The sequence below is a fragment of the Gopherus evgoodei genome, chromosome 10 (genome assembly GCF_007399415.2).
Source record: "Gopherus evgoodei ecotype Sinaloan lineage chromosome 10, rGopEvg1_v1.p, whole genome shotgun sequence".
Lineage (NCBI taxonomy): Eukaryota > Metazoa > Chordata > Testudines > Testudinidae > Gopherus > Gopherus evgoodei.
The window spans coordinates 55,846,975-55,859,706 of NC_044331.1; the positions used below are offsets into that span (position 1 = coordinate 55,846,975).

Consider the following 12,732-nt stretch of genomic DNA (forward strand, 5'->3'; position numbering starts at 1 on the left):
ACAATATGTTAAATTCAGTACATTGCACGATAAACATTACACAGATGTTCATAGATCTTAAGGCCAGAATGGATCGTAATAATCACCTAGGCCGGAGGTTCCCAAATGTTTTTTTGCTGCTTGCTCCCCCCACCCCAGGAGATTCATGTCCTAAGAAATGGTATTTCCACCAATGCCTGGGGTTTGGGAGCCCATCCTGGCTGGGGTGCCCCACTGCTCCCCAGCCTGTAAGTATCCCAGCAGGATACAGACAGTCAGGCTCTGCCCCCACCCTAGGACTGCCCCCAGAATCACTCACAGGCTACAGGGACCTCTGGCCCTGGTGCAGTCCCCAGCATGCATGTGCAGGAGTCTGTCTAGGCAGGGAGGAACCACCTCGAAGGGGGGCGCCTGCACATCAGCCTCTGTAGAAGCGAGTGAGCTGGAATGGGGCCCCTCCTGCCAAGGAAGAGATTGTGCGCCCTTGCTCTTCCTCACTCCCTTTTTGATCTTCCAGCATGGCAGTGACAGTGGGAGCCGGTGACTCAGCTTGTGAGAGGAATTCTTACTTGATCATCAATACTTTGAAGAAACAAGAAAAGTTCCTAACCAGTCAGGTCCTTGCGCTCCTCTCCCCCGCACGATAACCTCCTGGGGCATGCCCCACAATTTGAAAACCAATCATCTAGGCTGACCTGCAAAAAAAGGCCAGAGAATTTCACTCTGGAATTCCTGTGTCAGACCTTCTAACTCCTGATTGAACTACAGCAGACCTTTTAGAAAAACACCTAATCTTGGTTTGAAGACCTGATGTGGTGGAGAATCCCATCTTCTTTGGTATCTTGTTCCAGTGGTTAATCTGTTCTGAGGGGTTGGCTTTAGGGGCATGGTCTGGGGAGGAGGCGTGACAGTGCAGGGTTTTTGTCACTTTGGGTTGGGCTCGTAGGTGTTGAGTGCCTTTTTAAAGACCGGTCTTAAGGTCTCTGTCGGCCTTTCTTATGTTGCTGTTTCGCTCATGCCAATGGAGGAGAAATAAATTCAACTCAATGTTACTCTGGTTACATGATCAGAGAGTAGCAACCCCTCCTGTTAGAGGAGGTCTGTACTCGTATGTGAGAAGCCTGGATCCAGTCCCAGCGCTCACCCAGCCAGGTCCCTTCCCGATGACATGAAGAGTGAAAAGAGGGAGCGCTACCTCAGTCTAGGCTGAGAAGTGCCAGCCTCCTGTGTCAGGACTGGTCCCTGCAATAGACTGAGGAGAGGGGGATGTCATCGATCTCTATCATTTCAGGGTGGCAAGAAACGCAGGAAGGACCGTATGCAGGACTTGATTGATATGGGGTATGGGTACGACGAATCTGATTCCTTCATTGATAATTCTGAAGCGGTGAGTAGTGAATGAAGAGCTGTACATTCAGCTGCTTCTAGGGCTGCAGGTGGGCATGTGGGAGAGTTAGTGCAGTGCAGGGAAGGAGCATGCTGGGGCAGTACAATGACAACTCCAGGGGCATCTGCAGGGTGGGAGAATCCCTAGTTCTGAGACACGCTGTCCTCCAAGGAGACTTGTTAGTGGGGAGTGGGAGCGTGCAGTCCCGCTGCTATCTAACATGGGAACAGAATAACTTACCCCACTAATAGGTGGTTCTTTCTTTTGTTCCCAGTACGACGAGCTTGTTCCAGCTTCTCTAACTACAAAATATGGAGGGTTTTACATCAACTCGGGAACGCTGCAGTTCCGACAGGCGTCCGAATCAGAGGATGACTTTATCAAAGAGAAAAAGAAGAAATCTCCCAAGGTCAGAGATTCAGCCATTAGAGAGTGTCTTCTGTCATTACATTTTGGTGGATAGATTGGATTTGCTGCGAGAGAAATAATATTTTGTAACTTTGGGTTGGGTTTCTGGCTAGTTTGAGGGGGGCTTGGTTGTGGAGATATTAGGAGCGCTTAGCCCCAGATCACTGGTTCAAATCCTATCCTGTTTGGTAGTAACCCAGAGAAAGCTCTGCCTGGGGAGAATGAGCGGGTGGTCTCCAGTCATTCCTAGAAGAGAAATGGCACCACAATTATCACCCTTCAGAGGTGGTAAATCTTAGCAGGGAAGCTCAGGCCGGAGTGGAAGTATCCTCCTCTGTTGCCCTGGAGGTGAGCCCTTCACATTGGTGCTGAGGTATGTTAGGAAGGGAGGGCTCTGCTGGGGAAGCTTGTGCTACTGCCCTATGATACCAGCTATTTGAAGGGTTTAAACCTCCAGGGCTGTCAAACAGGCAGATTTCACCAGCGCTTAACTGGCCTGAATAAAAGGGAGGTGGGAAATTCAGTTGTCTTTGTTCATGTGGTGCTGGGCTTAGCTAGAGGGATCCCAGAAAAGCGAAGATGGTGTGTGCTAGAGCAGACAGTAGCTATGTGCTGTTCTATGTGTACGTGGTGTTAGTATCCAGCAGGGGTTGATTTGAGACATTCAGCGGCTGTTAGTGGCAAATCAGAAGTAGGGCTTAGAAGGACCTCCCAGGGGCAAGAGGGCACCATTGTACAGCCCACTCCCTCTGACTCTGGCTTGTGTTTAATCCCCAGAAGCGGAAGTTGAAAGAAGGAGGTGAAAAAATGAAGAAGAAGAAGAAAGATGACTCCTATGACAAGGAAAAGAAGTCAAAAAAATCCAAGTTCCCCAAAGCTGGGTGAGAGGGAGCCCTATGTATTCATGGAGGTGATGGAAGTTCTGGGTGCCAGTCTATCCCCTGCCTCTCCAAGGCCAGATTGCATATATCTGTACTGCAGTAGTGCCCAAAAGCCCCAGTCAAGGCACTGTGGTGGTGGGGACTGGATAAGCTCCTAGGAAGATGCTTCCCTACCCCAAAGAGTTTACAGTCTAGATGGGCAAAAAGCCAGATGCAGGTTTTGGGGAAAAGGGCCCAGCATCCAAGCAAAGGGGTGGGGGCAGGAGGGGCTCCTGGCTTGTTAGATGCATTTTTTTTCATTAGCTGTGTTCTCTCTATTCATGATGGGCACAGGGATGGCTGAGGGGGACTGGCATGAGGGGGTGAGTGTAGATGAGGAAGGGAAAGGAGGATAAACGGATATTGAAATGGGGAGAGCAGGGAGGGAAGGATGGGAAGGAGCATGGAGTGTTAGGCTAGCATGGAGAGAGATGTTAGGAGGCTGGGGCGAGTGATCAGAGCTGAAATGCAAAGCAGCATGCCAGTGCCACCCCGTGGCAGATGTTTGACCCCTTGCGCAAGGCATTTCTGGTGTTGGGTGCTTGCTCACTTTAGTCTCTCTCCTTTGAAACTGGCTTGTCATTGGTGGGCTACAGATGTAACCAGTTCCTTTTGTCACTATAAGTGTTCTAATGCTTCCCAACAGCTGCAGCTTTTACTTGCTTTGATTTCTGTATCTGCTTTCTTTCCCTTGCTGGCTCTTTCCCCATTCACCCCTCCCCTCTCCGCTCTGCAGCCAGCTCGATGCCTTTTCCCCTTGGCCTCTTTCCCCCTTCCCTTCAATTATTTTCCTGCGTTTTCTTTTCTTTTGTGCTGTTTCATTTCTGTTCCAGTCCTGTCTCTCTCTTAAAAGCCATCTGACTTGTCATGTTGAGTGCTTGGAACCTTGAAAGTCAATCAAAAAAGGGAATTTGATGTGGTATTGCTACTAGAAGGGAAATGTTTAAAAGGCTTCCTTCAAATCAACTCTTATGTTTCAGTCCTTAGTGCTAACGGTTTAGGTTTCAATTTGCGCACTTCTAGTGCATCCGTTGCTGTGCTATCTGGGCTGCATGCACCTGATTAATTAAAAGCATACCCTGATGGAGCAGGAGATTTAAGCTCCACCATACGGGGTCCCATCAGCAAGAGAGGACTTGTGCATGAGCTAGATCTTGCATTGTATTAGGCCCTATCATTGGTATAAGGAATTCCACGTCTGCCCCACACCAAGAATCTCTGTTCTCCCTGCACCTCTAAGACACAGCTCACAAGAGTACCCCCTGGAGTGCTCATGGTGAGTGGGCCATAGATGGGGAGGTAGGCTCTAAGAGAGCTACGCTGTAGTGCATGAAGAATCTTAACCTTACAACCGAGACTTCAGAATGATGATGGAATCAAATGGGGAGCAAGTGGAGCACTTAGAGCAGTGTTTTGATGGGCATTCTCAGCCCTTCCTTGCTGAAAATGGCTAGTGTGCATTGGACTATCTGTCATTTCCAGTGGCCTTTCGGCTGTTTCCTCTGTGATGTAGTAATGTGTTTGAGGGTAGTCGCATTAAACATCTTCGCTCCCCACGTAACTGTTCCGTGGGAAATATATTCGTGAAGTCTGACATGAGAAAGATTGGACAAATATGTACAAGAGATATAGTGGATTGTAAAATGGGAAGTGAACTTGTTATGTGATAGAACTAGAAGGGAGAACATTTAATAGTCAGGTAAATCTAAAAAAAAAAAGGTAGTATGTTGAACAGGAATATCCCTGAGTCACTATCAGCACTTGGTGCTGTACAAAGTTGTACATTTTCAGTAACACAGCCCTAAATTCCTAGCAATGGCCTCTAGAGGTAGTAGCTCCATGTTCTGGGGGAACTAGAGCAGGTCCTGACTAAGTTTCACCTGGGGATCAGCATGTGTGATTGATGCTCTTTGTATCAGCTCAGGTATTTCCTCTCTCCTCCCTTCTTCTTGTGATATTCCCTTCCCTTTACGGGGCTTATTGTCATAAGGATGTCCTTGTTTTTCCCTCGCTTACAGCTTCACAGCACTGAATGCTAGTAAGGAGAAGAAGAAGAAGAAATATTCTGGTGCTCTGAGTGTCAAAGAGATGCTGAAGAAATTTCATAAGGAGAAGGAAGCTCAGAAGAAGAGAGATGAAGAGCAGAAGATGGTGACACCCTCACCAGCAGAAGCTCCGACCCCGCGGGAAGTGGAGACTATGTCTGATCCTTTGCTATCTCTCTTTGGCCATGCCAGTGCCAGTGACTTGCTTCAGGCTGCCACTGCTATGGACTCCCTGACCGAGCTAGATCTGGAGCATCTCTTCAATGAATCTCCAGAAGGGAGTCCTTTCCATGACATGGAAGATGGGAGTGACCCTCCTGGAATGGGCTTGGAACAGGAGTTCAAACAGCCACCTTCCCTCCCAGATGGAGTACCAGCCACACTGGAGAAACGCATCAAAGAACTGACTCAGGTATTGCCACTAAGGTAGGCATGGGGTGCACTGCCGAGTAGGTGGTGGATGGATTGTGCAGCTGATGGAGGACAAGCCTCTTTTGTTTCATACAGAGGTGGGTCTGCAGGTTTTAAGCCCCCTTGGTCAGTCTGATGGGTCTCTTTCTGAAGTAGGATTGGCTTTACTTCACATAGTTCCAAACCACTTATCGAAGTGAGGGACTGTGTGTAGAGACAAGTGTAGTCCAGGTAGGGGTCACCCCAGCTTTTGCTGCACTTCTTCTGCACTCAGTGCTTTGAGATGGTATTAAAATGCTGCTTAGCTGAAGCATGCTACGTTCAGTAGCTGGTAAGCATAACCTTTATCCTTGTCTTGGAGAGAGAGAGACTTGGTGAGCTAATAAGTCAGTTTCATCTCTAATTTCCATGACTGACTTAACCTGAGTGGACTTACAATAGGAGTCAGTGAAGCTGGGAGCCAAGTTACAGGATAATAGCCTTTAAGTCCAGTGGTGGTAAGAAAAGTGAATCTGAAGTGGCACTACATTCAGCCTCCTGTACTCTAAAACAAGCAGATGCCAGCGATAAGTTTTAGCTTCTCTTGACATCTTGTAACATTGTAGAATCCATATATCCAGGAATGAAGGTTCATTAATATTGTTAACTCAGCTCCAGTTACAGAATCTTCACCTGGAGATGCACAGAGGTGGATGCCTCAGTTAAGGTTTAACTATATCTTCACACGCACCACCTGTGTCTCTCTTACTGGCAGAGAGGCCTGAGATGGAAAGACAGAACCCAGCTTGACTTTCAGATCCCACTGTTGTGGCACTGACCATTGTGGGAGAAGGGAGAGAGTACTTTTAATTCTAGAAGACTGTGATATGGAGATTTTGAGAGGCAGTAAACACTGAGCCCCTTAAGGATACTTTAGGAAATTGCATTTTAAAAATCATTTGGTATTTCTCTCTGCTAATGTAAGAGCTGTCATGTCATTTGTTTGTGGACATGTAGTCATGGTGACATTTCTGTCCTGCTACTAACATTTAAATTTAGACTTCAGGTCCTAACCTCTGCTCTTATCCTAATGTAGAACAATGGGACAGTCACCATTTTAGAGAATGTGCTCTTACATGTCTGTTGAGGTAGTTCCTCTCCATTAGCACGGCCCTCTTAGACACCTGAACTCTGTAGTGGTGGTGAGCTGTCAGCACTGAGGCATCACAGGATAGAAAGTTCAGCAAAGAGTGGGTGATAAAATGACATGGGACTTTTCATGGAGGTAGCCATTTGTTGCTCTTTTTGTTAATGGATAACAGCTGGAATGGATGTCCCTGGAGTGTAGGTTAGCTAGTGGTGAGTAATACAGTGGCTCCCTTGACAGAGTTAATTATTACACTACTGTGAGTTAGTGTGATGGTCAGTTACGGTGTGGTTATGGGGGAACATTTCACAGTGGGAAAGCAGGGTCGCTGCTGGGATCTGTTTCTAGTGGGGCAAGAAACAGCTGCATTTTCAAATTTGCGTTTCTTGGTCAGTCAGGACTCTGGAGAACAGACCTTGTTAGCAGTTGAAGGTGGACAAAGGCCACACTTCTGGATGCACATACCCTAAAAGAGGCCAGTTTTCTGCCCATATCAGCAGCTGGGAGCACCCTTCTGTCTAAATGAAACTTTCAGGCAGTCTTCTTTTCGCTCCTTTGAGTTTTTGGTTTTAACCCTCTCCTCCCTGGTAGGATTTTCATAGTGTGGCCTCTCTTTAGAAAATAATTTTTGTTTTTCGTCTGTGCGGTGGTGCCTGTTGGCCATCTGTCTGCTGCTGCTATCAGAGATGGGAATCACTGTAGGAATGTAGGACCTCTCCTCACTCATTCATCCCTTAGCAGCCTGGAGCTTGAAGCATCAGTGTAAGGGATTTCAAAGCCAGCTGCCATTGCTAGGTCTGGCTAACTGCGTGTGTACGTCCTGGGTAACCCCAGCCACTGCTTTCCTGTATACTTCCACCCACCAGCACAGAAATGGTGCTAGGCAGCCTAAGTCACAACCTATAATTTCTTGCTATCCCTCCTCCTCCAGTTGTTTGAATTATTTTTACCATTATTTCACATTCTTATTGCTCTGATTTTTTTTTTTTTTTAGGTGGGTTTTTGTCTGCAATTTTTGTTACTCGGGAAACTTCCTGTACAGGATTCCTTGGCTGGAACTGACCCTTTTGTATGTGTTGGCCTAGCACATTTGGTTGGTCCTCTGTCTTCTGCTAGAAAGTCCTATTGCCTAGTGTCCAGACTGGCCTAGCAGGGACCAGGAGAAACCAAATTAGGGGTAAGTAAGAGGCCCCTCTCCTTCCCAGAGGCAGTCCTTGTCTCATGCTGCATATGCTACCCAAACTGCAAGCGCAGGTCTGACTGCTGCAGCATGAAATAAAGGATTGTGCTCTGGAGCCGTCTTGTGCTGAGCTGCAAGGAGAAACTCCTTTTTCCTAGGGGAAGACTGCTGTTGAAACATACCAGGTACGCTAGTTGCTAAGGAGTCATCTGCTTGGCCACAAGGGAGGGAGAGTGCTTCTCTCAATTTCACAGGTGCATTGAAGTGAGAACTATCATTGGCTGTTGAGCTGGAGGGTTTTCTGGGGCAGGGTTGGGAGTGGGGGACAGTTCTGAGAAGTGAGGGCAGGACTCCTTACATTGTCTGCTTCTGGCTTGATGGGATCATATTTACAGTCCAGCCATCTTGCCCTTCCTCCAGCCCTACATTTGTGAATTCACACTGCTCCTCATTGAGGCTTGACAGTGGGGAGGGACTCCTGTCGCTAGGTGTTTCTGTTGACATTATTAGGCTTACGCACAAAAGAAAGCGACAGAGTCCTATCAGATGTATTGGAGCATAAGCTTTCGTGGGTGAATACCCACTTCGTCAGTTGCATCTGACGAAGTGGGTATTCACCCACGAAAGCTCATGCTCCAATACGTCTGTTAGTCTATAAGGTGCCACAGGACTCTTTGTCGCTTTTTACAGATCCCGACTCAAACGGCTACCCCTCTGATATTTGACACAAAGGGAAGGCAAGCTGGGAGCTGCCGAGAAGCTGCCAAGAAATGAGATAGCATGTAGGGCCTGAGTCTCTTCTTTCCTCACTCTTGCCTCAACCAAGAAATTGTACAATTGTTTAGAAGAAAATAAATGAGAATTGTTAAAACTAGAGCTGGACCAGATCTGTGGGACGATAGTCCATCTCCTGGGTGATGCAGAGGATCTTGTCTCCAAACAGGCAGGCCAGCGTGTTGAACTCCCCAGACCTCCTCTTCACCAGTAAGAAACTGGAACTGGGCAGGAAGTAGATTTTCCATTTGCAGGAAATTCTTTTGATTTTCTAAAATATTGTTCCATTCCAAAACAGAATGAAAACAAATAATTTCAAAATTTCCCATGTAACAAAATTCTGGGGGAAAAAAATTGTTTTGGGGCAATTGAAAGATTTCATTCTGATAGCATGTAAAATAAAACAATTGAAATAAAAAGTCAGTTTGAAACAGAAAATCTAAGTGCTGCATTCCAAAAAGGTTGAAATGGAATATTTTTGAGCTTATCAAAACCACCTTTTTTTTTTCCAAATTTGTTCTATATTACATTTTGTCAGAATCAAAACATTCTCGTGAAACATTTTGCTTTTCTATGAATGGCTGGCTGAAGTCTCTGAGAGGAAGTGCTAAAGTGCTCCTGGTTTTCCTGGTTGGTTATTTAATTATAGACTGTCTGCATTGGATGTGTGGAGTTGTGTGACAAGAACACAACAAATCTGGGGCTTATGCAGCAGAGGAAGTGATGCCTTACCTGGCACATTATACGGGCTTGCATTGCTTTCAGTGCTGGTGGGTGCCACTTAGTCACACCGTGTCTCCTCTTGTACCCTGGTGCCTCCATCTGGGTTTGTTAATGAGCAGTATTGGTTCCATTTCTCTTCAGTTTCTATAACCCTCCCCTGCTGGCAGGCGCATGTGCATTGGCAGACATCTTCCAGTGCATCCATTCAAATGAAGGCAGTGGCTGGGTGGCCCAGAAATGCAGGGCTGCACCGGAGTAGTGTTCTTTTCAGATGTTCCTTGGAATGCTGCCCAGCACATTGGTATTCTACTCTGGAACACCTCTCAGGAGAGCCACATGGTTTCCTTGTAGAGGTGAGAGTAGGCAGTGCTGTAGACGCAGGTCAGAGCAAGGGGGCGAGAACACCCCCTTCCTAAGGCAGAGAGGCCCAGGACAACTAGAGGGAAAGCAGAGCATATCTTATGTTGGTGTAGTTTACTTGGAGTATGTTCCAGTGAAATAGAGCAAAACTCAGCCTCCATGTGAAGCTAGTGATTGCATCCCAGTTGAGAATGTCCCTGTGTAGAGTTAATGGCAAAGCTTCAACTAGAGGGGTCCTAGTGCAGCTAGCTGATTGGCTGGGGTTTTGGGGCAGTCCTTCCAGTTCCTGTCAAGTGGGACAAGATCCAGGCTCATTCAGGGAAGCGCATGCCATGCATAGTAGGTGCTACTTCCACTTGGAGTCGTGGTACATAACCGATGCAGAGTCTCCCTGGGATGAAGTTGCTGGTAGAGTTTTATTACCGTATCCCTGAGGCTGCTTTGAAAAACATTTGATTACTTGTGACTCTTTGTAGCTGTCTGTGAGCTAACAGCTCGTATTATTTACTGTGAACCAGGCTGCCAGAGCTGCAGAAGGAGAAGGCAAACAGAGATTCTTCACCCAGGATATCAATAACATCATACTGGAGTAAGTACCCTCATCTCTTGCCTGCCATTAATGTAGTGGAAGGGGACACAGTTCTAGGGAAGGGTGAAAGTTACATGAACATACTCCATTGGTAAATCTAGGGGGAGGAGATCTCCTCGCTCTTGGGTTGTGGGCCATGGGTGAGGAACCACTCTGTAAACTCCTCCTAGGTGAGTTCGGACTAACCCTGATGTACTCCATAATTGGCCTTAAATTGGAGTATATCAAATATTTGGGGGGGAGGGGAGGCAGGGAATTAAGAGGTGTGTCCAGTCATCCTGTTTCCATCTCCAGCTGGTGTTTGAGATAAACTGTTGAAATGTGCTGTGCTTGGTCAATTGAATCAAATCCTGATTCTATAACTGGAAATAAAGTGGCCTCTTCTAATTACAATAGCTTTTTTCCATGAGGGCTCTTAGTGGTCATATTTCTTGCCATCCAATCCATAATGGTATAGGGAGTGTCCCCTGGTTAGAAGAGGGGACTAGAAGCTGGAGCTGCTGGGTTTAATTCCTGGATATGCCACTGATTTGCTCTGTGACCTGGAGCGTTTCCCTTAACCACCCTGAATATTCGGTTTGCCCATCTGTAAAGTGGAGAGAATACCTACATGCCTTATCCAGCGTAATTTTCTCAAAGTGCTTTGAGAGCCTTGGATGAAGGGTGAAATGTGAAAAGAACTGTGTATACCCGTTCATAAGCCGAATTTTTTTTTAGTAAAAAAGAGAAGCACCAGAGAAGTGGGTTGGCTTATGAACGGGTATAGAGAGGGAGAGGTGGGACACAGCCCCTCCCCCCAACAGAGGCAGCACAGCCAGAAGGGAAGAGGCGTGACCAGAGTGTCTCCACTTCTGGCCATGCTGCTCTCCCCCCAGCCTCCGAAGCAGCTGCAGTTGCAGGGCTGGCAGGCTACAGCCGTGCCGCTCAGCCCCGCCTGCTGGTACATGCTGTGGCCATGCCACCTGGTCTGGCCCGCCGGAGCAGGCTGCGGCCGTGCCGCCCAGCCCGCCGGAGCACCTCCAGCCAGGCCAGCAGCTTATCCTCATGGCCCAGGAGCCAAAGTTTGCTGACCGTTGAATTATAGAGTCGGCTTATGAATGGATCATAAAAATTTTCCATTTTTACTTCTCCATCTTGGGGGAGTCGACTTATAAACAAACGAACCGGCTTATGATCGAGTATATTGGTAGGTTATCTCTGATTTAGTCTGCAGTGTTTCTGTTGTGATCTGTTTTGACTAGGATACTATGCAACTTGAGGAATATCTTTCTTGTTTCATTGCCTAAAGCTTTCCTGGTCATCATGATCCTGACTGCCTTGAAAGAAGTATGGAAGAAATGAGACTTTTGTCCTATATTGTTAATGATGGTGGTGGGCATGTATTGAGTGGAAAAGCGTAGACTGTGTGATTCCTGGAGTCAGCTCACCACATCCCTAGTATTATACGACTCTTTCTTCATGTCAGAATATTTCTGTTACTTTGAGGAAACCATGTTGAAGTCACAGTCAATGGTCTGTCTATCCTATTCTTCAGCATAGAGCTGCAGACCCGTGAGCTGAATAGCCAGATCCGATCCGGGGTGTATGCTCACCTGGCCTCCTTCCTTCCTTGCAGCAAAGATACACTGGTCAAGCGTGCCCGCAGACTTTATCTTTATGAACAGGTGGGTGATCTTAGAAGCACCACAATATCCTTTAATTTGCACTTTGACCATGCTCTGGAGATCAGGAATTTTCTTCTTTATATTAAGCACTATTGTCTTCTGCTGGCTATACAGTAGTCACCATGTCTAGTGGTACAGTTACAACACTGCTGTGGTCTCTGAACTATGGGATCTCTTGAATGGAAAGTTCTGTGTGAAACCTCACTGTGTCCTGTCGCTTTCTTCAGGGTGGCCGTCTGAAGGAGCCTCTCCAAAAGTTAAAGGAAGCCATTGGCCGTGTGATGCCAGAGCAGATGGCTAAATATCAGGAGGAGTGTCAAGCACATACCCAGGCCAAGTTTGCTAAGTAAGCTTTTCCTTTTCTTCTCATTATCCATTGCATCTCTTCTTAGCAGGTTCCCGCCACCTGCAGGTTGCTCTTGTGGCCTTTTACTTCTCTTCAGTCTTCTGTTTGTGTGTTTAAGCCCAGAGGGCAAATTGCTGAAGAACACAAGGGTTGTCAAGCTGTGTCCTTGCCCCTTGTGCAGTGGTCTTGCTGTAGCATCCCTGTTAGAGTACAAGAGGTTAGGGGATTCTGCTGTAGTAGCACCAGATGCTTCAGAGGAAGGTGTGAGAAACCTCCTAATATCTAGTCGTTAGAGATTGTTTTAAAATCTGAAGCATGAGGATTAGTATCTCTTCCATAGCTTATGTTAGCATTTTATAACTCCGGATTTTCTTCTTGTCCGTGTCCAGTCATTTTCTGAATCATGCAACATTGTGACATCTGTGGCAGTGAGTTCCACAGTTTACTGATTCCATTCTCTTCTCAGGATGCTGGAAGAGGAAAAGGACAAGGAGCAGAGAGACCGGGTTTGCTCTGATGAGGAGGATGATGAAGAGAAGGGAGGGAAGCGGATCATGGGACCTCGGAAGAAATTTCAGTGGAACGATGAAATCAGGTTTGGACAGACTGAGTCTTTGACTGAATCTTTTCCATTCCAGACCCATAAGTTTGATGGAGTTGGTAGTACACAGTGTGACTTTGTTTTATCTCTGGCTTTCTGAGTGTGTCTGACCCTAAATAATGAATCCATTCAGAGGCTGCTCAGAGGCTTGGTGTTGCAATTTTTAGGAGGGCAGTGCAACATTTGTTAGTCTCAGATCCTGCGTGTATTCTAAAATGC

General features: G+C 46.8%; 1 protein-coding gene across 5 annotated transcripts in view; it reads left to right on the forward strand.

The window, feature by feature from the left end:
• Nucleotides 1–12,732, forward strand: part of UBN1 (ubinuclein 1) — a 37,382-nt gene that overhangs the window by 6,766 nt on the left and 17,884 nt on the right. For 4 of the 5 annotated variants that reach the window (XM_030577369.1, XM_030577372.1, XM_030577371.1 and 1 more), the window contains exons 4-11: nucleotides 1,271–1,366; nucleotides 1,641–1,775; nucleotides 2,552–2,655; nucleotides 4,713–5,151; nucleotides 9,832–9,902; nucleotides 11,437–11,566; nucleotides 11,794–11,912; nucleotides 12,379–12,507. In XM_030577369.1, coding sequence (XP_030433229.1) covers nucleotides 1,271–1,366; nucleotides 1,641–1,775; nucleotides 2,552–2,655; nucleotides 4,713–5,151; nucleotides 9,832–9,902; nucleotides 11,437–11,566; nucleotides 11,794–11,912; nucleotides 12,379–12,507 — 1,223 coding nt within the window. The remainder of the gene's footprint in view (nucleotides 1–1,270; nucleotides 1,367–1,640; nucleotides 1,776–2,551; nucleotides 2,656–4,712; nucleotides 5,152–9,831; nucleotides 9,903–11,436; nucleotides 11,567–11,793; nucleotides 11,913–12,378; nucleotides 12,508–12,732) is intronic. The other variant, XM_030577373.1, reaches the window with a different exon arrangement.